At 37.0% G+C, this 27,070-nt stretch overlaps 1 protein-coding gene across 1 annotated transcript; it reads right to left on the minus strand.

Annotated features, from left to right (window-relative positions):
• Nucleotides 1-10,926: 10,926 nt before the first annotated feature.
• Nucleotides 10,927-12,048, minus strand: LOC132947714 (uncharacterized protein K02A2.6-like). Its single transcript, XM_061017970.1, has one exon. It carries the CDS (start codon nucleotides 12,046-12,048, stop codon nucleotides 10,927-10,929), a length of 1,122 nt encoding a protein of 373 aa, XP_060873953.1.
• Nucleotides 12,049-27,070: the final 15,022 nt, after the last annotated feature.

Below are 27,070 nucleotides of genomic sequence, written 5' to 3' on the forward strand. Positions count from 1 at the left end.
GTTTCCGCCAAAAGTGAACCTTTTCCTTTTTTGCAATTCACTTTTCCGCCAAATTCATACCATTCCCTTGTCCACCAATTCACTTTTCAACCAAATTAAAAAAGTTAGTCCAGCATTTGAATAATATTTTAACATTACATTATATTATGCATATCAGTCATATTGAAATTATATATTAAATTAAATACAGGATTCATAATAATAGTTTTTCTCATCACTTATAAAACGTCTTATACCTACTGTTTATTTATTTATTAATTTATTATTTATTAACGGTCTGAGCCTTATAGAACAGTTTAATACATAATGTAATATACAATTTAAATAATTAATACAAATAGCACTCGTACATTTATATAGGAATAGATGCAACATTTACAAAGTTTCCTGGCGAAAGCGTTATAGGGTTGGAAGAAAAACTTTTTAAAAACGTTGACATGTCTTCACTCAATTTCACACCTACAGGTAGTGTTTGCGTAACAATTTTGTCGAAAAGCATGCTTTTCGTTCACTGATTTAGATCGGCAGAAAGAAGATCATTACTTTGGGCCATTATGCATTTTATACTAACAGTTGAGAAATAGGCAAATAATCAAATGAGACACGTTGAACGAATGTAGATAGGGCAAATAAATTACATCCAATGCAAGTAACAACAAGAAGTAGTGGCCTTTACATGCGCCAGATTCTAATCAAAAAGGAGAAGTGGGTTACAGCTGCTTATCGTAAATCGATACGAGAAGTTATTTTACAGAAGTTATCTGATACATTTTTTTTATTTTATTTTATTTATTAACGTTGTGTAATATAAAAATTAAAAACTGTCATTACGTGAAATATATATTTAGCAGACTGACTCAACCACTACCCCAGTCTACGTGCGCACTTGTTATGAACTTAACGAACTTAAAAACGTAAAAAAAAAAACAGTAAATAGTTCAAAAGAAAACAAAAAACGAACACATAGCGTATTAATATTGTTATGCACATAGTACAGTATAATTAAAATTATAAAATTTACAAATCAAATTAAAATTTTATTTTTATGTAACATACATGTTGGTCATATATTTGATGTTTAACATTCTAATAACTTATTAAGATGCATGGTTTTTCTTTTACAAAGTCACAGCTGAAAATTTAAGAAAAAAAATTAAAATAAATATTGACGTTAACTTAAAATGCGTGTAGTTAGATACCATACCTGCCAAGTTCTCCATTTGTATACTCAGTCAAACATTGTTTATTTAGAATTTGTTTGTCTCGAACTCGACGATCCTGTGTTACGTTTGGTATATGGTACTTCTAAGTTTAACATAGACGTCAGTTTTTACTTAATTAGTCAAAATGGTTGCCAAAGTATTGATAGGCGGGGATTCCAAAAACTTCGATGAAAATTTGAATGGAATGACTTACATTCGTTCGTCATTAGTCTTAAACTTGACCTTGCTGATGCCCAAAGTATTGGAGGATAATACAAAATTCGGTTAGATAATTTTCAACAAAGTATTTTGGATATTTACCAACTCGGTTATTTAGGGACGATCAGCCATAAAATTGTCAAAAAAACATTCAAAACTTCACTTGCCTCTAAGAAAAGTAAGCTGATAGTATGACGCGACCATTTCCCTTCTTCTGAAGATTGGTCCAGGTAGGCAGTGGATAGCCCTAATTTTTTTTTTATTTGGTGATACCACGCTTGTGTGAAGTAAAACCTAAAATCGATAATTTGGGTGGCCAGGTTTGTCCCCTGACAATTTAGTCTCACCCACCTCACTTTTACCTCATACCTAACTGTAATTCATATAATTTCAAATTATTTAATTAGTTACAAAACTGTGTGCTATTATCTACTGCTTACAAATATTTTGAGTTCTGGTTTTTACGTTACAAAGCTATGAGTATATTACCTTTTTGTATAATATATATATATATTATATCACTTTTAACTTTGCATATTATATTGTGTCTAGCACAAAAACCATCACCATGTCTAAATGTTTATTTAAATAGAAAGTCGTCAATAATAAATGCTTTGTACGATGAAAAGTTATATCAGCTGTTAAACTGTATACTAGTTATATGGACTTATTTTATAAATCCTTGCACTCAATCAACCCTTTTACTGCCCATACGAAATTCTTGACGTGCTACAGTACCTAAAAACATAAAAAATAATGGTTTGTAGATGTCCGTTCATCAAACAGACATTGTATTTCATCACAAATTAATTAATATGAGTACAATAGTAGTGAACATAATGCTTCCCAATGGTAATTAAATATTATTCAAATACAACATTTAAGTAACTTTGTCGCTTGAGTATATTTATATGCATGAACTAGCTGATTTCTAGATTAAAACTGAAATGGGTGACAGTTACGTTACAAATTTAATGCTGTGATGCGTGTGGTGTATTATTTAATACTGGTATAATTTAATTTCAGATGAAGGTTTGGCCAGTATGACGGAGGAGGAATGTAAAGGTAAACATTTAAAAAAAAGTATGCGTGTTGTTGCCCCCTTTCTTGAACTTTGCACGATATTTGAGCATGTAATGTATAACATCAAATCAAATGTCTATTCTATAAATTTTAAACTTCTACAGAGGAAGAGCAATCATAAATTTCCAAAAACTCATATACTTAAAATTGAGAGATCGCCTTGACATTACAGCGCAATGGAATCGTTTAAGTGTATTGCAATTCAATATATTCATTCAAATTAAAAACTTACTAAAATATTATAATATTGATCAACGTTTGACGCAAACAATGAAGTTAGAAAAAATAATGTATCTAACGGCTATTTTTTATTGTATTTAATCAATTCTTTTTTTTTTAGGAATACTAAGTACGTATTTTCGTTTTTTTTTTTTTGTTAACGAAATTGTATTACTAAACTTATAAAATAGAATATGAAATAATTCTATATCAATTAAAATATAGCTGTGTTTTTAATTATCCATAGATGACAGTTCATTACAACCTATAATAAGTCATAATACTAATAAGCTATAGTAAATATATTAAAAATTAAATTCTAAAAAGTTTTAAAATGACTGTTGTTAATCTGTACTTTGTGTGATCGAAGCTACTGACTACTTGAATTACATTTATATAAATAATATTATATATTATTATCCTCCTTGTAATTATTAACCTCTTTATGTTTTGTTGAGCTAAGTTAATTTTCTGAGGCTTGATATTCTTCATACTCTTTCTACAGTATTGGGGCCTTTCTGCTGAGACCTGACTATTGGTCTTTTTTCCGATGGGTTGTTTTATATATTATTATATTCTATTTTACGATAGACTTGTTATGAGAACAAATTATACACATCAACAAAACTACTCAAATTCTAATCTTCATTTATTATTGGAAAATACGCTACCTACATAAATTCAATTTAAATTATTTAACGCATTACGTACTCGGAAATTGGAAATAACTAAGGAAGTTTAAGACTGGTAAACAATTAGAAGCTCTTTTTGATCACAGATAAATACACTTATTCAATACATACTGATAAAAATGTAAAAAAAAAATACAATAATGTAATTATATCATATTATAAATCATTTATAATTATACTCATATATTACCTCCAGTTATTTTAATTCAAGAAACTTATAGTGGTAAGTTTTTTTATTTTGTTTATACAATTTTATATTAGATTAATAACACATACCTATATTCTATAAGTTGTTCTTTTAAGTCACAACACTACAGCCCTACAGTGAGCACGCGTTTTACTGCCTATCAATATTAAAAATAAACAGGTTGTAGCTAAAACCAAAAAGATCATTACCCATATCACCGACAATGCGGTTTATTTTATTTTATTGATTTATGTATTTATTTATCTATAGTAGTGTTGGTGAAGGCAGGGAGTATAAAATATATAAGTCGGAAGTAAAATTATATGAATAACAAATTTTAAAGTAACATAATAGAATATATTAAAAACAATGTAACAGTTTTTTCAACTAACTTTTATCATAATAGAAAATCAATGTCAGATAGATTATCGTTACAGTTATGTACAACACTGCTGATAAGACTAACCACTGTGTGACGGGGAGTTATAAGGCCGACACCTCGGGGGTTTTTACACCATTAGCCATATGTCTCGAGGGCGACTCCTTCACGCCTTTGGTGACGCGGAAACATCCCTCCGACGGGTTACGTCAGGGCGCCCTGGCGCCAGGCTGACGGTTCCCCGCCGGCTACTCTCGTACGAGATAGATCGGTGGGTTTCGTATAACCGCGTCGGCGAGCGCTGGATTCGACTCCAGGCCAATAACCCCCCTTCTACTAAGGCGCTACTCCCAGCAGCCCCCGCGAGGCCATCCACATATGTCGCGAACGCGCGGCCGGCGGGCGCGAGCACTCGAGGTGCGGGTACGTCAGTCGGACGCACGCCACACAGCTCGACGGGCACTGTTACCGTTCGGGCGTTAGCTAAGTCGGGTTTCCAGTGGGGCTATCCTCGTCGCCCGCGAGATGAGCTTGAAGGATCCGTTATCCAGAGTACTCACAACGACTCTTTTCCCACTAGCATCGGCGTCGGGGCAGCTGTTTACGCTGTCGCGACGCGACCTTTTATGAGTGGTACGGTTTTCTTTGCCGGGTGCCGTGTCCGTACCGAGTGTTCGGGTTTTGAGTGCTTGACGGAGGGTGTCCCCCAGCCGGACTTCCACCTTGCACGTGTTCGCACACGAGTTGGTCGGGCCCGTGTGCTCTCAGTCGGGTTCGTGCTAGAAGCGCCAGCGCGCCGACGAAGGTCCGCGTCTGCTTCCCTCGTCATGCTCTGGCGCCTCTCGCCCAAGCTCACTGGTTTGTCGCAGGTGGTATAGTTCTCCCACTTGGGTAGATGGTTCCCGTGCGGAAAAGGAAGGTGCTCTTCATCACCTCGGTCATCGTTATACGAGGACCCACGTCGGGGTCTTTTGACGTGCCTAACAGGTCTCCCTATCCTCAGTGCGTTGATACGCCCGGAACACGGTTTTTGGTTTCTCCCGTGAGTCCGCGCTCAGCGTTTCGGTCCGCTCCGATCGCTTGCACCTTGAGCGCGGATCTTTTTCGTAGCTGACGGTCGGGCAGTCGTATGTGTAAGCAGATGCTCTGCGATCCTTGAGGACCTGCATTTGGCAAGCTGCCCATCTCTGGGGTTACTGTTGGAATGGCTGGTCTGCTGAAAGCTGCCTAGCCAGTCCTCTTTTCCTTCATTGATGACCCTTCCCCGTCGCCACCGGTAAGTCTCTGAGACCACCTCCAGGAGCTTCCTATTACCCCGGGAAGCTCGGTTTGGAGATGCGCCCTCCACTGGCGTTGAGATCGGGACGGGGTCCTCAAGTGGCCCGGGGGTGCGAAGACGCCTTCCGGCCGTTCGTCATCCGCCCAGTCCTGTACCCGGGCAGGACATCGTCAGCCGCGGCCTCAATCCCGCGGCTCTTTTTTGCTCCTCACGATTCTGCACAATCATGAGTGAGCTTTTCGTGAGGGCGCTCGAGGGTGTAGCCTTGTTTGAGCGCCCCCCCGCCTTCCTACCCATTTCAGACCCTTTTATGGCTTAGCACATTCTAAACCACCAGGCTGCCACCTTGGAAGGTACGGGTGGCCCAGGAAACCCGGGGGTCCTTGGTCATTTCGCTAGCACCAAGGATGACCTGCCCCGGGCCCTTGTGATTACAGTTCAGTTAACCCGAAGCTCTAGGGCTAGCTTCGTTAAGACCGTACCCCGCCTGCCCCTTTCCCGGACCAGATTAGTCAGCCAGTTTCTCAACGTGACTCGTCTTGGCGCGGTCGGTAGCAGGCGTGTACTTGTACAGGTCGTTCCATCCGCCTGACTCGTCGTGACCCGGTTGGGCCGTCCTTGCCAGGCGGGTGAGCGCCGGTAAGTCTTCACGGGGTTACCTCGATGCCCTTTCAGCAACCTAGGTCGGACCACTCCAGGGGTCCGCCGGCTCCCTCCCGAACCGGCGGGCGCTTCACCATTGCAGGCGCGGGATCACCGGCCCGGTGTAGCCGGCGGCCCCCCAGATCCGTCCTCGCTCTGCCGCCTTCAGAGTTCTGGTGTCCTCGTGTTGTCTGTAGCGGTCGGTTTCCGCTCAGAAGCGAGGGATCCGAACCCCCCGTCGCCGTCGTCACCGCAGTTTCTTTAGCAGTTCTTACGGGAGCGGTGGACCTTAGCCCCCGCTTCCTCGCTTCCTCCTAGCGTTACTAAGATGTTACCTGCCCGTAGATCAGGCATGTGGATCCTGTCTCCGCCCACTCTTCGGTGATTTCAGTCTTACGGTAACAAATTGTGCTTATTTTGACGACAAACTTAGTTTGCCGGCCCTACGGCTGGTGCGATCAAGGTTTTGCCACTGGTGGCACCCAGTCGTCGAGGTTGGTTCCGGCGCACAACCCCGGAGTCCTCCCTCTCGGGCTGGGTCATTTGTAAACGATTGACTGAATCCAAATCACCGCCCATCCGCCGATCGAGTCGCCGGTGCGCTTTCCCATCTGCTCGGTTTGATCTCTTCCGCCAGGGACGCATCTTTGCTCATAGCTAATGCGAACCATCTATCGGTCAAGGTACTGCTGATAAGACTATGAAAATCAAAGTTCCTATAAAAAAAAACCAAAATTATTTTGTTATCTCTGCAATGACCCCCACCAGGGGCATGGCCGGTGTCCGCCAAAAGTGAACCTTTTCCTTATCCCTTAATTCACTTTACCACCAAATTATACATTTTTAGGTTCCCTTTTACACAGTTTAATACATAATGTAATATACAATTTAAATAATTAATACAAATATAACGTGACCATAATTATTTTTCTTCAAAGCGAGATACTTGTTATTTTAATAAAAAAAAACCCATACAACTTTGCGTAAAATAACAATTTTTTATTGAAAAAAAAACATTGATTATTTATAAAAAAAATTACTACTGAAAAACTCAGCTAATATAATATTAATCATAATAATTACAATAATGAATAATAAATAATAATAATAATAGAGTACATTATTCGGCTGGTTTTCTATATTTGTCGGATCCACAAATCTGCATTAAAGTAGTCGGTTTAGTATTTATGTATGAATGGAAAACTTGACAATATTTGTTTATGTTACCCTTTGTTATAAGAATGGCTTTCATTACAGAGACTCCCAATTGAGTTTTTTCACTGCTCCATATTTTATTCATATGAGATAACACTCTTTCAACTGGAGTCCTACTGCCTGGCAGACACAAAAGGTATTCTATAATTATAGAAAATAATAGTATTCTATAATTATTGCTCCATGTCCCCGGCACCCCCACCTCGACATTTTGAAATTCGAAGTGGGTCATTCGATTGTGCTTCGTTTGTACTTGTTTGTGCTCTACATCACGACGATTGTGCTTTCGCCGTTCCCGAGATATCGAACTTTCCAAGTAGGGTTCCGGGGACATACTCAGCACCCCCACCTCAAAGTTTTTAAATTTGAAGTGGGCCATTCGTCTGTGCTTCGTTTGTGATTGTTTGTGCTCTTCATCCCGACAATTTTTTTGGAGTTTACACTAAAAAAAGGTACTCGTGGCGGAGTTTACATGCGCCCCACCATTCAACGTCCAACCATTCACCGTCAGAGTCAAGCAACAGGAAATATTACCATTTACGCTGTCGCCTATACGGTTTCTATATACCTATATTATTGTTTATTATTTAATGTCATATTGTGAACTTTAGTTAAAGTATACCCGTTTTTAGCTGGCCAGCACCTATTGTGCCCATTCCCATAGATTATTGTTAGATTTGTATGAAAAATAGTAGGCCAGAACCCCGGCAATTATACAACAGATCGTGTTTATTTATTATACATTTAAGTACCTGTCAAAAAGAATTTATTATACAGTCCATTCAAAACCGTCTTATCCGAAAATTATTATTTCAGTTATTATCAATGTTGCACATTTCATAAACAAAATATACATGAGTTAAACGCATTGCGTTTATCACATTAAAAATCAGATATGATTGTTGCCAAAAATTGCCTGATTAAAGTTAAAGAGAATTTTGATATCAATAATGTTAAACAAGTAGTCACTGAAGTACCCACATCAATATAAATTACTACAGGCAGCGTTTACAACACCTGTTAGTTCACCAACCTGTGGACGTTCGTTTTCATCAATGCGGAGATTAAAAACTTGGTAGAGAATCACGATTAAACAAGATCGATTTTCAAATTTATCAATTATAAATATTGAAAGTGATGTAACAAATAGTTTGGAGATAAAAACAATTATTGACAAATTTGCTGTAGTTAATAGAAAATTAGTATTGATTTAATATTGAATATTAAATTAATTTAAATATTTAAATATTTTAATATCATATGAATTTATTTGTATATTGTAAGTAGCCATCGGGTTTATTAGTTATAACTTATGAGGGTGCAGGGGCGAAGCCCCTACGGCTCTGTGTAACTTATACAACTCTAGCCACCCCAAAAATTGATCCTAGTTGCGCCTATGAGTGATTAACTTACCAGACACTCCAACACAGTTTTTGACTTTACACTTTTTACTACGAAAAAGCACCGGACATGTGACGTTGCCTCAAAACACCATATCCACCGTCACCAAACTGGTATAAAAAACACAAGGTATTATTCAACTGTCGATTTGTATGGGCCATGTGAGATTTCTAGACACTCAAACTCGACTTTCAAACGAGAACACAAAGCCTTATCACTAACTCTAATCACAAATCCATATAACCTTCACAAACGTTTGACTTATAACCAACCATCATCGTCCGACTAAAGTAGGTATGTATTTTATACGAAAAATAGTTTGAAAAAGTCAGACGCACATCACGACCGGTACCTAGACATTAACCCAAATTTACGGAATATTGAAACGAAACGTCCAACTAATTCCGGGGTGGTGGTTAGACCTCTCGACGAGGACCGGCGGTTATTTCAGGTGGGGGACCCTCGCCCTTTACGAGCCCTAACCTATCCCCCCACACCTACCACCAACTCCGAAATTTTGTTTTTCACCATTTTGTTCGTCCTCTGCCCCCACAAAAGAAACCTATCTCCCAACATTTTTTTCATCACCTAATCTAATCCCCAAAAACCCAGTGAAAATTCTACACCCCAACCCCCCCAAAAATCTACTCTTCACGAACCAACCTTTTTTTTTATTCACCTCACCTCACAAAATCTGAGGGGTGCTTAAAATGTCCCCAGCACCCTCATTTACAAAGTTCAATATCTTGGGAACGGTGAAAACACAAACGTCGGGATGAAGGGCACAAACAAATAGCCCACTTCAAATTTAAATACTTTGAGGTGGGGGTGCTGAGCATGTCCCCGGCACCCCCACTCGGAAAGTTCGATATCTCGGGAACAGTAAAAGCACAAACGTCGGGATGAAGAGCACAAAAGAATGGCCCACTTAGAATTTCAAAAATTGAGGTTGGGGTGCTAAATATGTTATATACTTAGAAATTAGTGAAAACTCATCAAAAACTCCTGTGTTTTGACTGCTACTAATAAATTTCTGTTCAATAAGAAAGTTCATCAGTTTTTGAACTTTCTCCTATGAGGGAACCTTTCTCAGATTTGCCCATTCACATAATTTTACTTCCTTGTTGAACCGAAACCACTGCTCCAAATGTTCTTTGCTTGTTTTATAAAAAACAGCCACTGAAGCTTTTACGTGTTCTTCATTGACAGCACCAGTTTCTTATAATTTTACCATTTTATTACAGGTAGCGTTGTGAAGATATCATGCCTTTTGTTTTTGATTTAAATTATTTTGGAGTTGATTAATTTAATTTGCGGCATCTATTGCAGACACGTTTTGGCCCTCGATGTTTAACACTGTTTGATGAAAAGTAGCTGATTCTGCATGCATAAAATACAACCATAATTCAGAGCTGGGATTTTCAAAAAATTAAACATTTTCAAGACTCTTTCCAGTGCAGGCATAAACATAAGTCATCTAGTTTTACTATAGCCCAGAAATCTTTTATATTCTATGTTAGCTGCATTTCAGTATACTGTATACAGTATAAATTTATGGTGGTTTATGATCAACCTACCACAAGTTGACTTTTCTTAAAGCGGGACATTTTTAGGTTCTTTGGGGATAGCGGAACACTAAGCTCGAAAGTGGGACTGTCCTGTGTAATACTGGTATAATTTAATTTCAGATCAATATTTCGCCAATATGAAAGAGGTGCAGTGTAAAGGTAAACATTCATGAAAATGTATGCGTGTTTTTGCCCCCTGTCTTAAACTATGCTCAGGATTCGAGCATGTAATGTGTACCACCAAATTATATGTCATATTCGGTAAATTGTAGACTTCTCCAGAGGAAGAGCAATCATACATTTTCAAAGACTCATATACTTAGTATTAAGGAAATGTTTTGACTTAACTACGAAATGGAATTGATTAAATGTTTCGCAATTCATTATATTCATTTAAATTAAAAACTTACTGAAATATTATGATATTGATCAACGTTTGATGCACACTGTTATGAGTTATGTAATAATAATGATGCGCTTAATATGATAGCATGCGTTTATTATAACGAACATTTTACAACTGCCCACGCTCGGGCGTGTGCATCTCATTAACGTCTTATTAGTGCGCTGGACAAACTCACCGCACCTTACTAAGATAGCTGTTATAACAATATAACATTTACTTATATAATAATTATAATACTATTAATACTGGTTATGATTACAATAACCACCATGGGTATCGGTATACAACACTTCCACCCTTGGTGGTATTGTTACCAGTTCAACAATGTGAATATATGTGAAAACATGAACATTTATCTTATTTTCTCTTTAAACATTATATTTTAATCTTAGGCTAAATTATTACTTATTTATTTTACATAATGTTTTTACATTTTATTCTTTTCTAAAATCTATGGATTGGTACCGTTCGGGATTTTTTTTTATTCTAACTACCTGTGGGCTTACACTTCCTACGTTAAGGCCCGTTTTTGATGCCGAATCGTTGTTATTTGACTTATCCGGTTCGTCTATCAGTTCAGTCACCATGGTGTTATCCGTCTCCCCCTTTGATGCTGTTTCTTTAGTAGGGATTTTTATAGTTTGATCTGAGTGTTTTTTCCACACGTTCCCCTCCTCCGTTTCCACCTCGAAAACGTTTTTTCCTATGTTATCTTTCACCGTGCCCATTGCCCATTTTCTATCATTGTCCCGGTAATCGCGCACGGCCACGGAATCGCCCGTTCCTATGTTATGTTGTCGTTTACCGTGACGTTTAATTTGGGTGGTTTGATTGTCACTCACTACATCTTTTGTATCGGGGATCAGTGCGTCAAACGGTGTTCTCGTATTATGACCTAACAATAGTTTAGCTGGTGACTGGTGTGTTGTGGAATGGGGCGTATTGCGATATAACAATAAAAATGTCTGCATTAACAATGTGCTGGTAGTTTTATGTTTTTTGAAAAAATTTTTTAAGATTTTGACTCCCGACTCGGCCGCGCCGTTTGTTTCTGGATGAAACGGTGCTCCAACTAAGTGCTTAATACCCCCGTTGGTACAGAATCTGTTAAATTCGGACCCCGTGAAGCATTTTGCCCCGTCTGACGTGATCGATTTGGGAACTCCGAAACGCGCGAACAATTCTTCCATTTTAGTTATTATGGTACTCGCCGTACACAAATTAGTTTCGAATGCTTCGAGCCATTTCGAAGTCGCGTCGATGACAACAAGGAAGTTCTTATTTTTATAAGGACCTAAAAAATCCACGTGCAAACGTGTCCACGGTTGCTCCGGCCATGTCCACGGGAAGAGTACGGCCCTCGGCGGTGCTGGTCTTATTTGGATACAATTTTCGCACCTACGCGCTATGTCCTCGATGTCGCTGTCGAGCTTTGGCCACCAGAAGTACGAGCGTGCTATTGCTTTCATGCTGCTCATACCCGAATGTACAGAATGTAACTCTCGCAATAATGCCGCTCTGAACTTGTCGGGAATTATAGTTCTATACCCCCACATAAGACAGTCTTGTTCAGTCGTTATTTCATGTTTGCGCGAGAAATACGGTTTTAGGTGCGCGTCCTTGTGCGCGTCCGTCGGCCAATTATCGGTGTTAATGGCTCTAATTACGCGCGATAAGGTGCTATCGACGCGCGTTTGTGTTTTTATTTTATGCCAATTAATTATAAACGGACAATTATCGTGTATAAAATTCACGCATTGTTGTTCGGGCGGACTGATACCACAATTATCAAGCTTTATTCGCGATAAAAAATCTGCCGGGTTCTGTTCGTATTTAACGAAGACTAATCTCGAAATCAAATGCTGATAACACGTATGCCCATCTTTGCAGTCTATTCGCGGCGTACATCGGGATGCCCTTTTTGTCCCCGAATATATGGTACAGTGGCTTGTGATCCGTTAGTAGCTTAAACTTGTGGGCGTACAGGTAGTCATAAAACTTTTGAATGCCGTATATAATGGCTAAACCCTCTTTCTCTATCTGTGGATACCGGCGCTCGGTATCGGATAAAACCCGCGAAGCGTATGCCACCGGTCTCTCCGCCTTGTTGTCGTATATTTGCGATAACACCGCGCCTATCGCGAACGAAGAGGCGTCTACACATAATTTAATCGGTATATTTGGGTTATAGTGGTCTAATACGGGTTTAGAAGATAATATTCGTTTTATATCATTGAATGCCTGGCTTGCGTCTCGCGACCACGACCATTTTACGTTCTCTCTCAACAGGCTGTACAACGGTGTGAGTACCTGGTCCGCGTTTTTGATGAACTTCGCGTAATACGTAACTAGCCCTAAAAAACTTTTTAACTCTGACCTATTTTGAGGTGCTGGTGCCCCTTTGATTGCGTTGACGTGCTTGCTTAACGTATGTAGGCCCTCCCCGTCGATTTTGTGTCCTAGGTATTCGATTGATTTCTGTAGAAAGTTGCATTTTTCTTTCTTAACTTTCAGACCCGCCGTATTTAACCAATTTAGTAGCTTATTAAGTCTCGCGTTATGCTCCGCTACCGTACTACCAGATACTATAATATCATCTATAAAGACCTCAACTCCTTCTACTTTACTAGTAACACTTTCGATTGCCCTTTGGAACTCTCCCGCTGATGACTTTAACCCAAACGGGACCCGCGTGTATTTAAACAAACCCTTAATTGTGTTAATTGTTGTGAACCGCTGTGAGTCGTCATCAAGTAGTAGTTGCTGGTACGCATCTTTCAGATTTATTTTGGAGAAATACTTCGCACCCGCAATCTTAGCGTAAAGGTGTTCTATCTTAGGTAGCGGGTATTCCGTGCCGTTTAAAACCGGGTTTATCGTTATCTTATAGTCGCCACACAATCTCACCGACCCGTCACCTTTTAAAATTGGTAGTACCGGTGTCGCCCACTCGCTACTATCGATTGGAATCAACGTGTTATTTTCTACTAAACGTTCAATCTCGGTTATTACCTTGTCTCTAAGGGCTAAAGGAACCGCACGGTGCTTACAAAATTTCGGACTAGCCCCTGGCTTCAATTTTAACGATATGGTATACGCGTTAAAAGTGCCGAGTCCCGGTTCGAATAACTGTTTGTACTTACCCAAAATTGAGTCTATGGTTTCAGCATTGAAATTACATGAATATATATTTTCGATACCTAGCGAAACTATATCGTTCCTGCCTATTAAAGGCAGACCGCCGTTCGGAATAACGTACGCCCAGAACGACCTTGACTCATTATTGTTAGTAACCGCTAATTGTACTTTGCCCGCCGGTGTCATTTTATTGCCGACGTAGTCCGTTAATGCGATATCGTTATCTACTAACGTTTTCGTTCCGAAATAGGAATCAAATGTTTTCATTGATATTATGCTGTATAGCGAACCTGTGTCGATTTCAAACGTAATTGGTTTCCCTTCTACTGTTAAAGTTATTTTAAACGGGTTTATTTTTACGTTGTCGTTGGAATTTTCTTTAATTGAAAAAAAAGAATCTCCTAACTGCACGCACGAATCCGAATCGGTGTCTACTTTTTCCGACATAAATTTATTTTGTGTTTTATTTCTTCCCCCCTGGCTGGGTTTTACTTTCGATTTACACATTGGTGCTAAATGTCCCACGGTACCGCACGTATTACAAGAATAACTTTTAAACTTACATGCGCTTGAGGTGTGGTTTGTCCGTCCGCAGACTTGGCATTTCCTCTTGTCACTAGCGTTGTACGTATTTACCTCTCCTCTACCTTGGTGGGTGGGTTGGTATGACCGCTTGGCTTTGGATTGCGTTGGTTTCGTGAAGTTCACAGTTACAGGTGATCCCTTTGCAGCCCATTGCTTACTAGCGTTTGCCGTCGTTTCTCTGTTAGTAGCTACTTCCATGAGTTTCGCGAGTGTTACATTCGACTTTGAAGCGTCTTCTTCCAGCAACCGGTCCTGTATTTTTCCCGGTCCCATTCCGACCATGAAAATATCGCGGATCACTATGTCCAGTTCCGAGCCAAATTTACATCTCGATGCTAGGTCCCTTAAACGTGCACCCTATTGGGCTACGCTCTCGTCGTTTGATTTTCGTGCTTGATAGAACAGGTATCGTGCTGCGAAATACGATTTTTTTGGCTCGAAATGATCGGACAACAGACCTGATAATGTTTTGAAAGATAGATCATTTGGGTCTGCTGGTAGACAAAGACTGTACAGGAGTTTGTGTGAGTCTTCCGATAACGAGGAAAGCAATATGGCTTTCTTTTTTGTTTCATCGGTGATGCTGTTCGCTCCGAAAAAGTTGCGTAATTGTGATAAAAATATTCTTATGTCCGTGTCTAGTTCAAACGTACCAGGGGAGCCGATCACTTGCGAATATAAAATTTTGGTTATAACTGACTGCGGTGCATTTTCACTTTGACCATCTTGCTGATCACCCGCCATTTATATTATATTGTATTCGATTTTACGAATGCGTGTACAAGAAAAAAAAATATGTGGTTTTCTTCGTCGCCAATTTGTTATGAGTTATGTAATAATAATGATGCGCTTAATATGATAGCATGCGTTTATTATAACGAACATTTTACAACTGCCCGCGCTCGGGCGTGTGCATCTCATTGACGTCTTATTAGTGCGCTGGACAATCCCCACCGCACCTTACTAAGATAGCTGTTATAACAATATAACATTTACTTATATAATAATTATAATACTATTAACACTGGTTATGATTACAATAACCACCATGGGTATCGGTATACAACACACACAATTAAGTTAGTAAAAATAATGTATCTACCAGCTATTTTTTAATGTATTTAATCAATTCTCTTTATTTTTTAGAAATACTAAGTACGTATTTTCATTGTTTTTTTTTTTTTGTTAAGAAATTGTATTAATTAACTTATAAAATAGAATACGAAATAATTCTAAATCAATTAAAATATAACTGTGTTTTTAATTACCTAAAGATGACAGTTCATAACAACCTATAATAAGTCATAATACTAATAAGCAATAACAAATGTATTAAAAATTAAATTCTAAAAAAATGTTCAAATGACTGCCTATAGTATAGTATATTATAGTATACTTCCAGTTTATTTAATTAAATATTATTATATATTATTATGTACTCTTGTAATTATTAACCGCCTTATGTTTTGTTGAGCTAAGTTAATTTTCTGAGGCTTGATATTCTTCATACTCTTTCTACAGTATTGGGGCCTTTCTGCTGAGACCTGACTATTGGTCTTTTTTCCGATGGGTTGTTTTATATATTATTATATTCTATTTTACGATAGACTTGTTATGAGAACAAATTATACACATCAACAAAACTACCCAAATTCTAATCTTCATTTATTATTGGAAAATACGCTACCTACTTAAATTCAATTTAAATTATTTAACGCATTACGTATTCGGAAATTGGAAATAACTAAGGAAGTTTAAGACTGGTAAACAATTAGAAGCTCTTTTTGATCACAGATAAATACACTAATTCAAAAAAATTATAATAATGTAATTATATCATATTATAAATCATTTATAATTATACTCATATATATTACCTCCCATTATTTTAATTCAAGAAACTTATAGTGGTAAGTTTTTTTTTTGTTTATTTTATACAATATTATATTAGATTAATAATACATATATTCTGTAAGTTGTTATTTTAAGTAACAACACTACAGCCGTACAGTAAGCACGTGTTTTATGCTAGTTTCGGCGTGTTTTAGAATTAGACGTCCGATCTTAATGGTTTTACGTGTATTTTCAAGTCCCAAAGCAACTATACAAATTACGACCAACTAGGAATATCGTAATTATATAGTACCTAGGTCTTATATGATTTAACGTTACACATCCAAGTAAATAATACTGCGTGCTAATACCTACAATACCTAAAGAATGATAAGACGGTATTGCCTATCTAAATTAAAAATAAACAGATGGTAGCTAAAATCAAAAAGATCATTCCCATATCACCGACAATGTGGTATATTTTAATTTATTTAGTTATGTATTTATTTATCTATAGTAGCGTTTGTGAAGGTAAAGAGTATAAAATATTAGTGGGAAGTAAAATAATACGAAAAACACATTTTAAAGTAACGTTATGGAATAAATTAAAAACAATGTAACAGTTTTTTCAACTAACTATTATCATTAAAAAAGTCGAAGTCAGATAGATTATCGTTACAGTAATGTACAACTCTGCTGATAGGACTAAAGTTGCATTTTCTTTATCTAGATAAAAAACTACTTATCTAATCCGAACACTGCTCCTGTGGCGGGATGATATATGATCATTGTCTTACAGGTGCCACTTTCTGCCTCTGCCCCACTAATCTTAGCCTCTCCAGAAATTATAATGTATTTGCACCTACGTCCCGTCCTACGACCAGCAGTTTGTCTTTTTTGAGCTAACGGGGAAATGCCAAGTAGAATTGATACTGGTGCGTACTGCACCACGTACTGCACCACTGCGTACTGCGTCATGCAGTTACACAATACTAATAAATCACAGAAGCATAAATCTCCTGTCTTTATTTATTTTTCATCGAAAAAAGGTTATATGCATTGGTGTTGAAGGAGCCACCCTCGCGACATATGGCTAAAGGTGTAAAAACCCCCGAGGGAATGGTCTTATACTCCCCGTCACACAGTGGTTAGTTATGTGTTGTCGTCTGTTAATTTTATTAGAAAACTAAACAATATCTCAAGAAAGATTCGTACAAATACTCGGAACTATAAGTGTTTTAATTGGCATATAGGCAAGAAAATATAGTTTAATACTCTATTTCTAATGTAGGTATTGTATTAAAAAAATTATTTGTATGTTCACAAAACTAGAATTTTCTATTTTGAGTGACTAGATACATGATCAGAACCATAATGTTACTAAATAAAATTATTAAAAAAATATTAAATTAACTTGTAAATTGGTCCTGTAATAGTTTATTCATCTAAATCCAAATAGAAACATAATTATATAATACACTTGTTGTAGATAGTTATTATGTTTACAACTAAATATATTGCTAATAATTTATTGATGATATTAGTATTTACCTTAAATGTCTAGAAATTTGTTTACATGTTTAATAACTATTAAGCCAATTAATATAAACATTATCCTTGCATACCTAAACCTATTTGTATTTTTTATTTAGAAACATTTAAAAGTACGTAATTCATGTGTTTTATATTGTACAGCAAACTTGTGTTGTAATAAAAAATAATATTATATTGCATTGGTGCTTAGTATATTATAATATCAATAACTTTATATTCACAATAATGCCATTCAATGATGAATTTTTATCATTATTTTTTACTATTTAATATTCAATTATAAAAAAAAAAACCTTGGCGACTTATTTTGTATTTATTTGAAATATATTTCCTTTCAAACTAAATAATATAAACGACCTAGCGACTGCAAATGCAGATTGTACGTCCAACTTGTGAATTATGATAGTGGTTTGAAATTTGTCTTTACTTGCATCATATTATTTGAAAAAAACTATTGATTACTTATTCATTTTTAAAATAAAATGTCACTTTACTGAAATTTTTTGTTGAATTAATTTTATAATAATATAGTTATTACGTATTGTTAATCATTTTTAATTGTAATTATAATTTTTTGTAGCTCATATAAGTACGTATTTTTTTGTTTTTTTATTTTATTCTGTGTAATATTTACGTATGAGAAACTGTTTTTAAAAAAATGTCACGTTAATAAGGAACGTTTCAATCACTGTTATTATTTTTTTATTAATATTGGAATTATTCCAGCACATGAGTCGGGGGTTCTGCAATTAAATATGATACGGACAGTCAATATTAACTACATATTTACATACATTTTTAATTATGAACATCTAATTGTATTATTGAAAACTTTTTTATATTATATATATATATATTTTGCAGCAAATTTTCGTAAGTTTATTTTGTGTTGATTGTCATAATTTTACTTTCTCTTCTCCTGGAATGGCCAGATAACAAAGTAAATAGTGTTGTTTATTTATATTCTGTATCGAAGGAATGTCTGTTCAAAAAGTTTTCTTGATTTGTTGAAAGTGTTAATATTAAACTGCTAACGTATGATGTACACCGTTACAGCTTCACATTTTTACTTTATAATGTGAATGTGTTTCTAAAGAAAACGTCTTTTCATTATTTGATAATATACCTAGTTGTTATAGATTTCTTAAAAACAATGTTATCTATCTATCTTGAATTAATAGAGTGGCTATACTATCGGTCTAGTTCACAAGAACCTTAAATAGCAGTTTTACAAGTTCACTTATCGGTTTGACATTTTCAGAAGCGTAGTTTTTATTTATTTGTTTCATTTACTGTATCATTATTATTATAATTAATTAAATATTAATGTTTTGAGTAATATTTTATAAAAATGTGATAGACTTTTTCTGCCCAAAAAATCTAGATATTATTTTGAATTATGATAATCATAATATAAATGATATAAATGATATATATGCCTATAAAAATAGTATAATTTATTTTACGCTATTCTAATAAATTAAACATTATCGTTTGCAGTAAAAAATACAGAAGGTACGTATTATTTAATAATTTTTAATATTTAATAGGTACATAATAATATTATTTTGCATGGAATCGTTGTTTTAAATGTTCGTGGTGGTTTTGATGGAGTTCATTCGAATTAATTTTTAAACAAAAAGGTATAAAAAAAAATTAGAACTTTGATATAAATTAAAGCAGGGCTTGAAACCGGTTTCAAAACCGGTATTAAATACCGGTAAATACCGATAAAAATCGTTATCAAAAAATAAATCAATATCGAAACCGAAAAAGATGAAAACCGGTATTCAAAACCCTAATAGAAACCAAAAAAATTAATAACCGATTTTCTTAATCAAAACCGTAATCGCAAATTACGAAAACCGGTATTTGAAACCAAATTGAAAAAAATTATTTTAAAACGGTTTTCAAAACCGAAATCGGAACTGAATATTGCATACTATTATTATAATTGATTGTAATTGTACGCCTGTAGGTTAACCATACTGTAGGGACTAGTAGGGTGGTGTAAGGTTGTCCATACAAAATATATATATTTAAATATTTTACATACAACAGTTATGACTAATGAAATGGTACCTAAGTATTGAAAACTATTTTGGTATCTAAAAAAACGTCATATGCCATGCTAAGTAATAACTATCACTTATATAAATAATAAAACAAGAATATACTTGGTAGTTTGTACAACGGTTATAGTACCTATGTAAAAGTAAATATCAGTTTTTAAACTGGAAACGACAAAACCCGAAAAAAGTTAAAATAAAAATCAATATTTAAAACCCAAATGAAAACCGAAATAAAAATGTAAACCTTTATAAGTAAACGAAATTGAAACCGGAAAATTTAAAAACCGGTATTTATAACCCAAATAGAAACTGGAAAAAATGTAAACCGTTTTAAGCAACCGAAATTGAAACCGGAAAATCTGAAAACCGGTATTTAAAAATGAAATGGAAACCGATAAAATCAAAAACCGGTACCTAACCAAAATCAAAACCCAAACCAAAATAAATCATTTCGGTTTCAAGCCCTGAATTAAAGTACTAAGTTAAGAGGAACCTTGTATTACATAATATTGCAATTTTTTACCGAATATAATTGTTTTTATACCTACTTAAATTGAAAAAAACAATTTGAATATCTATGTAAATAACACAAAAAGTGCCAAAAGTGATTATGTAAATTAAGTCATATCTAGTATTGCTCATATACATACTCGGTGAATATTTAAAGTCTCTACGGGCATTTGAACTTTGTCAACTAATGAGGGATAAGGATATTAATGTACATGTCATATTGGCATATAAAATTGAACACTGAACATAGAATTAAAATATACTGAAATTGAATAAAAATAAATAATAAAGAATTGTGAGTCCACGGATGATATAACATACAGATAGCTGTCTTACGGATGCCACTTTATGCCACTGCCCCACCAATTACATGCATAATTTTAAGTATATTATAATTCAAGAATTAAATAGTGAAAAACCTTTTAAACTAAAAAAAATAGAGTCCACGGTGGCGTTTGTCATTGACTTTCTCAGCGATTCGTTCACTAAATAGTTTGGGGTGACATGGAATGGAGCGATAGTTCTAGTGGAACATCGTGGTACCTTAAAGCATAATATCAATGAAACAATATAAGTGGATTCAACTTTGTCTCTTAATAGTATTTCAATAAATCTAATTCCAGCAGTTCATCTTCGACGGGCCAACGGGGAAAGGCCAATTAGATTTGAAAATGATGAGTAGTCGTGTAGTAGACAGGGAATTCTTAAAACAATATTAGCAAAACGTAAAAACTTATAGTGGACTCGTTAAACTTGCTTAACAAGAGAACATATAAGTATAATGGTCATCATTGTTTATCTTTTAATTGATTATAATTTACAGTGGAAATAATATAATATTAATATATTGATAAACCACAGTGTGACGGGAAGGCACGACGCCATAACTTGGTGGTTTTTACACCCTTAGGCATATTTCGCAAGCTTGACTCCTCCGCGCCTTGTCATAGACTTTTCCCCCAAAAAAATATGATATTATCTTATTTAATCATGATGATAATTATATACATAATATACATTATATATATAGCCTATAATAGTATAGTTTATTTTACTCAATTCTAATAAATTAAACATTATCAGTTTCAGTAAAAAACATAGAAGGTACGTATTATTTAATAATTTGTATTATTTAATAGGTACATAATAATATTATTTTGCATGGAATCGTTGTTTTAAATGTTTGTGGTTTTGATGGAGTCCATTCAAATAAATTTTTAAACAAAAAGGTATAAAAAAAATTAGGACTGCAATTTTGATATTAATTAAAGCACTAAGTTGGTGGCGACTAAAACGTGTTCATTATCGAGCATCCGCACCACATCTTGGTTAATGTTTCCTACCGTCAGTATATGTGAATCGCCGTCGCACCGTTGTCGAACGACGTTGTTATAATATACAGAGCGGTTACTGGTGTTTATTATTATTATTACATGTTTTATGGTTGTTTTAATAATAAAAAAGTAATAATCAAAATAAATTATACTTATTTCATAAAAATAACTCCTATGCTGATATATTATATTATAATTTTTAGTCGTGGTTAATATATGGTGTGTTACTTGAGCCGCTGTATACAGTGAGTGGACGCTGCATGGTGGGGGAAATTTGGCCTCGCAACGTCGGAGCTAATTCATTTCGATGCGCGTGGCGGTCGCACTCTCTTTTAAAACGGAAAATAGTATGCTATTTTTTATTTTTAGATTCTGAGCGAAGCAATGAATGTATTGATTTCATAATGATGTGTGTTTATTTTGTCTGTCCTCCCCTTTTAGGACAGGCCCTTGGATTTTCTTCAACAGTAACTTTTCTAATAGGAAAGTGAATCTAGTTGGTACTTTGGGGGGTTATGAAAGTAAAAATTTCCCAGTAGTTTTCAAAAATGACGTGAAGAACAAAAGAAAAATTAAGGAAAAACGGGAATTTTTACGCTAAATCTGTTTTCGAGAAAATCGATTTTGGTTATATTTTATAATGTAACTATTTTTTTATTTTATTGTAATTAAAAAACGAATGACTGTAGATACTTGCAAATTTCACTGAATGTTTATATTAAAACCTCGAACGCACCAGCCCGTCGGGGCCGGCAAACTTATTTTGTCGTCAAAACAAGCACAATTTGCTACCGTAAGACTGAAACCACCGACGAGTGGGCGGAGCCAGGGAGCACATACCTGAACTACGGGCAGCTAACATCTTAGTAACGTTAGGCAGAAGCGAGGTAACGGGTGCTAAGACCTGCCGTCGCCGTAAGAACGGCAAAAGAAACTGCGGTGACGACAGCGACGGCGGGCTCGGATCCCCCGTTGCTGCGCGGAAACTGACCGTTACAAACAACACGAGGCCACCAGAACTCTAAAGGCGGCAGAGCGAGGGCAGGTTCGGGGTACCGCTGGGTTACACCGGGCCGGTGTTCCCACGCCCTCACGGGTGAAGCGCCCGCCGGTCGGAGATGGGCTGGCGGGCCCTCGGAACGGTTCGACCTAGGTTGCTGAAAGAGCATCGAGGTAACCCCGTGAAGACTTACTGGCACGTCCACTCGCCTGGCTAGGACAGCCCAACCAGGTCACGACGAGTCAGGCGGGTGGACTGACCAGTACAAGTACACACCTTCTACCGACCGTGCTAAGACGAGTCACGTTGAGAAACTGGCTGACTAATCTGGTCCGGGAAAGGGGCAGACGGGGTACGGTCTTAACGAAGCTAGCCCTAGACCTTCGAGTTCACTGAACTGTTCACACACAGAGTCGCGGCGAAGATAACGCACACCACTGCCCTCCCGTCCACCTCACGTTTAACGTACCTAATTTTTATATTTGACTGTAATTAAAATTATCATTATTATTAGTACGCCCTTTTCTAATTAACTCGCCAGTCCATCACAGAACACGAGACCGGCTGAAATAATCACCGATAGACAGCATATAAAATGCCGCACGACCAATGCCAATGCACCAGTCTTTTACCTGATCTGTAGCAAGACCCACCCGGGCAGACTTGCGCATTTCAGGTAGAAACCTCCACACCCGAATCGATCGGACGGTATTTATATCGGTCAATAGTGCAATAGTCGGAGTATTCTGGCATTGCACCGATTGTCATAGCGTTCGGTAGATTCCAAATCTCCCGTCGTGCGCACTTTTACTTCATACCCCGATCATCAGTAAAAACCAGTGTCTTTTTATTTTTGTAAATAAAGTATAAAATTCGTCAGTATGACTTACAAATCTCGTAGTGTTCTTTCGTTCTATAACTAATTGCTACAAATCTTTCCAAAACTCTACAAGGGCTCGGGGCAGGTCAAGCTTGGTGCTAGCGAAATGACCAAGGACCTCCGAATTCCCTGGGTCACCTGTACCTTCCTAGGTGGCAACCCGGTGGTTTAGAACACGCTAAGTCTCAAAAGGTCTGAAATGGGTAGGAAGGCGGGGGGGCGCCCTCACGAAATACTTACTCATGATTGTGCAGAATCGTGCGAAGCGAAAAAGAGCCGCGGGATTGAGACCGCGGCTGGCGATGTTCTGCCTGGGCGCAGGACTGGGTGGATGACGAATGGCCGGAAGGCGTCTTCGCACCCCCGGGTCACCTAAGGACCCCGTCCCGATCTCAACGCCAGTGGAGGGCGCATCTCCAAACCGAGTTTCCCGGGGTAATAGGAAGTACCTGGAGGTGGTCTCAGAGACTTACCGGTGGTGACGGGGAAGGGTCATCAATGAAGGGAAAGAGGACTGGCTAGGCAGTTTTCAGCAGACCAGCTACTCCAACAGTATACCCCAGAGATGGGCAGCTTGCCAAGTGCAGGTCCTCATGGATCACAGAGCATCTGCTTACACATACGACTGCCCGCCCGTCAACTACAAAAAAGCTCGGCGCTCAAGGTGCAAGCGATCGGAGCGGACCAAATCGTAGAGCGCGGACTCACGGAAAAACCAATAGCCGTATTCCAGGCGTATCAGCGCACTGAGGAAGGGCAGTCCTGATAGGCACGTCAAAAGACCTCGACGTGGGTCCCCGAATAAGGAGGTGGATCGAGGTGATGCAGGGCACCTTCCTTCTCCTTACGGGAACAAACAACCCAAGTGCGGGTACCATACCACCTGCGACAAACCAGTGGGTTTGAGTGAGATGCGCCAGCACACGACGGGCGAAGCAGACGCGGACCTCTGCCGGCGCGCTGGCGCTTCTAGCACGAACCTGACTGAGAGTACACGGGCCCGGCCAACTCGTGAACGAGCACATGCAAGATGGAAGTCCGGCTGCGGGACACCCACCGACAAGCACCCAAACCCGAGCATTCGGTACGGACACGGCACCCGGCAAAAGAAAACCGTACCACTCAAAAAAGGTCGCACCGTGGCAGCGTAAAAACTGTTCCGATGCCGACGCTAGTGGGAAAAAAGTCGTTGTGAGTACTTTGGATAACGGATCCTTAAATCTCATCCCACGGGCGACGAGGATAGCCCCACTGAAAACCCGACATTGCTAACGCCCGAACGGTATCAGTGCCCGTCGAGCTTTGTGGCGTGCGTCTAGCCGACGCGCGCGTGTAACTCGCGTGCTCGCGCTCGCCGGCCGCGCGTTCGCGACTTATGTGGATGGCCTCGCGGGGGCAGTCGGGAGTAGCGCCTTAGTAGAAGGGGAGCTATTTGACTGGGTCGAATCCAGCGCTCGCCGACACGGTTCAAACGAAATCCACCGATCTACACTGTAAGAGAGTAGCCGACGGGGGACAACAAGTCTGGCGCCAGGGCGCCCTGGTCCACCCCGCCGGAGGGATGTGCCCGTGTCATATAGGCGTGAAGGAGCCGCCCTCGCGATAAATGGCTAAAGGTGTAACAACCCCCGAGGGAATGGTCTTAAAACTCCCCGTCACACAGATGGTAATGAATGAATGATTAGATTAGCATTTTATATACACATAACATTTTAAAAATAATTTGACTCTTTTTGAACTGTTTACGAACATAATCAGTTTTCAATTTTTTTAATTTTTTTTTTCTATAAATATCAATGAAATTTTATTTGTTGGTTTAATAGAAGACTCCTAGGTTATTGTTTCAAAAGCAGATGAAAAAAATTAAAAATACATTGGCACAATTTTTTTTTATAAGCATTTAAAGTTCAAATATGACAACATTTATTAAATTTAAAGTTTAATAATTATTTTGTAGTTAAACATTTATAAAATGTTCAATTTTTATAGCTAAGGATTGAAAATTTAACCAAGGCTCCACGCAAATAGGTTATATATAAATTAATTTATTCACAATAATATCAACAATTATACTTGGTAATATCATAGGCTGACTGACCGCTTTCGCTCAGAATTGTTTTTCTAATAAAATGATATTCTATCATTGAATTCAAATTTAACACCATCCATTACATTGACCCACTTATAACCTACTATACAGCAGAGCGACATCCACTTACCCACCTTTTTCAATACGGTTATTGTTTATCCACTAGTATGGGTCACGACCCACAATTTGGTAACCTCTGTTCTAATTGATTATAATTTACAGTGGAAATATAATATTCATAACTTGTTTTTTAATTACTGAAGTAACTTAAATGATAACACAATTATATCAAGACGTATATTCTTGCAAACGCTTGACTCTCAAAAGTAAATCGTTGTGAAATTATTGGTTATAATAAAATTAATTTGTAGGACAAAAATTATGTTCTCTTTATACATTTATTAAATAGTATGTTTATGATTTTATTTCTAGATGTATATAGTACGTGCATATTATTGTATTATTTATTTATTTATTTTTGATTTGTTTAATTTTTAATTCAATTTATGTGATAAGTTATATTATGATTATCATCCTTCAAATTTTTAGTTAGTCACCGACTACTATTATAGACCGTAAACTCGTTTAGTTGACAAGCTGTCACCCATTATTGGATATGTCTATTATTGGCTATTACAATCATTGTCGAGATAGACTCATTATACACCTTCCATTTAATTTTGAAGATGCAAAAATCTTAAACAATAAAAATGAATCAACTTGCGTTTTCAAAAATACTTAGATCGATTTAAAATCGGTTTAAATACCCGAATATTTTAATTTTAAAAGCATTACGATGTTTTGGTTATTCCTAAATGTTATGGTAGGCTCATAGTATGATTATACAGATATTAATCACAAATGACTATTATTTTTTTTTAGTGAAAATTGGGTCCTGTACGTATATAGTTTAATTAATTATGTGTACAAATTATATATAACCATTGAGTGACATTTTCTACTATACAAATTCTTTAAAATAAATGCTTTTAAAAATATTTAGATTATGGTAAATTTGATCGCTTTAAATTTATTAAAAACTAATATATTATAGTTTTTTTTTTTTTGAATTAGTATATGTCCGCTGTTAAGTTATCTTCTCCTGGGGCCTTTCCATTTTTAAATGTCTCAATAGCCATTTGTATTTCCTCTTTTGTTGGTTAATTCAGCTGTTGTTCGGCTGATACTACCCGGTGATTCTCTAATTCTGCTGGCATTGACTAATTTAAAAGTTCTTCAAACATCCCTCTGAACTTTTCCACCACATCTGATCCTTCCATAATCAATGATCCACCTGTTTGTTGCAGAATAGTCATGCTGGGTTAATAACGAGTTTTTATTTCATTACATCTACCAAAAGACCATTTTAAATTCGTCTTATAGTTCGTCTGTATATCTTGTTTATGATTAATTTCCCGTTGTCTTTTTTCGTTTGGAGTCTTGTTTAGTTTCAATCTTGCTGCATCTCGTTTTGCATTGAAATCTCCCATCATTACCTCGATTACGTTACTTGGGATAGAGTCATAGACTGTTTCTAGTTGACTATAAAAATCATTGTTAGTCTCATTATCTTTTTCCTCCGT

This window comes from Metopolophium dirhodum, chromosome 6, assembly GCF_019925205.1.
Source record: "Metopolophium dirhodum isolate CAU chromosome 6, ASM1992520v1, whole genome shotgun sequence".
NCBI lineage: Eukaryota > Metazoa > Arthropoda > Insecta > Hemiptera > Aphididae > Metopolophium > Metopolophium dirhodum.

Excerpts from the sequence above, each read along its gene's own strand:
- LOC132947714 (XM_061017970.1), bottom strand. The coding sequence starts at position 12,048 with ATGTGGGGGTATAGAACTATAATTCCCGACAAGTTCAGAGCGGCATTA.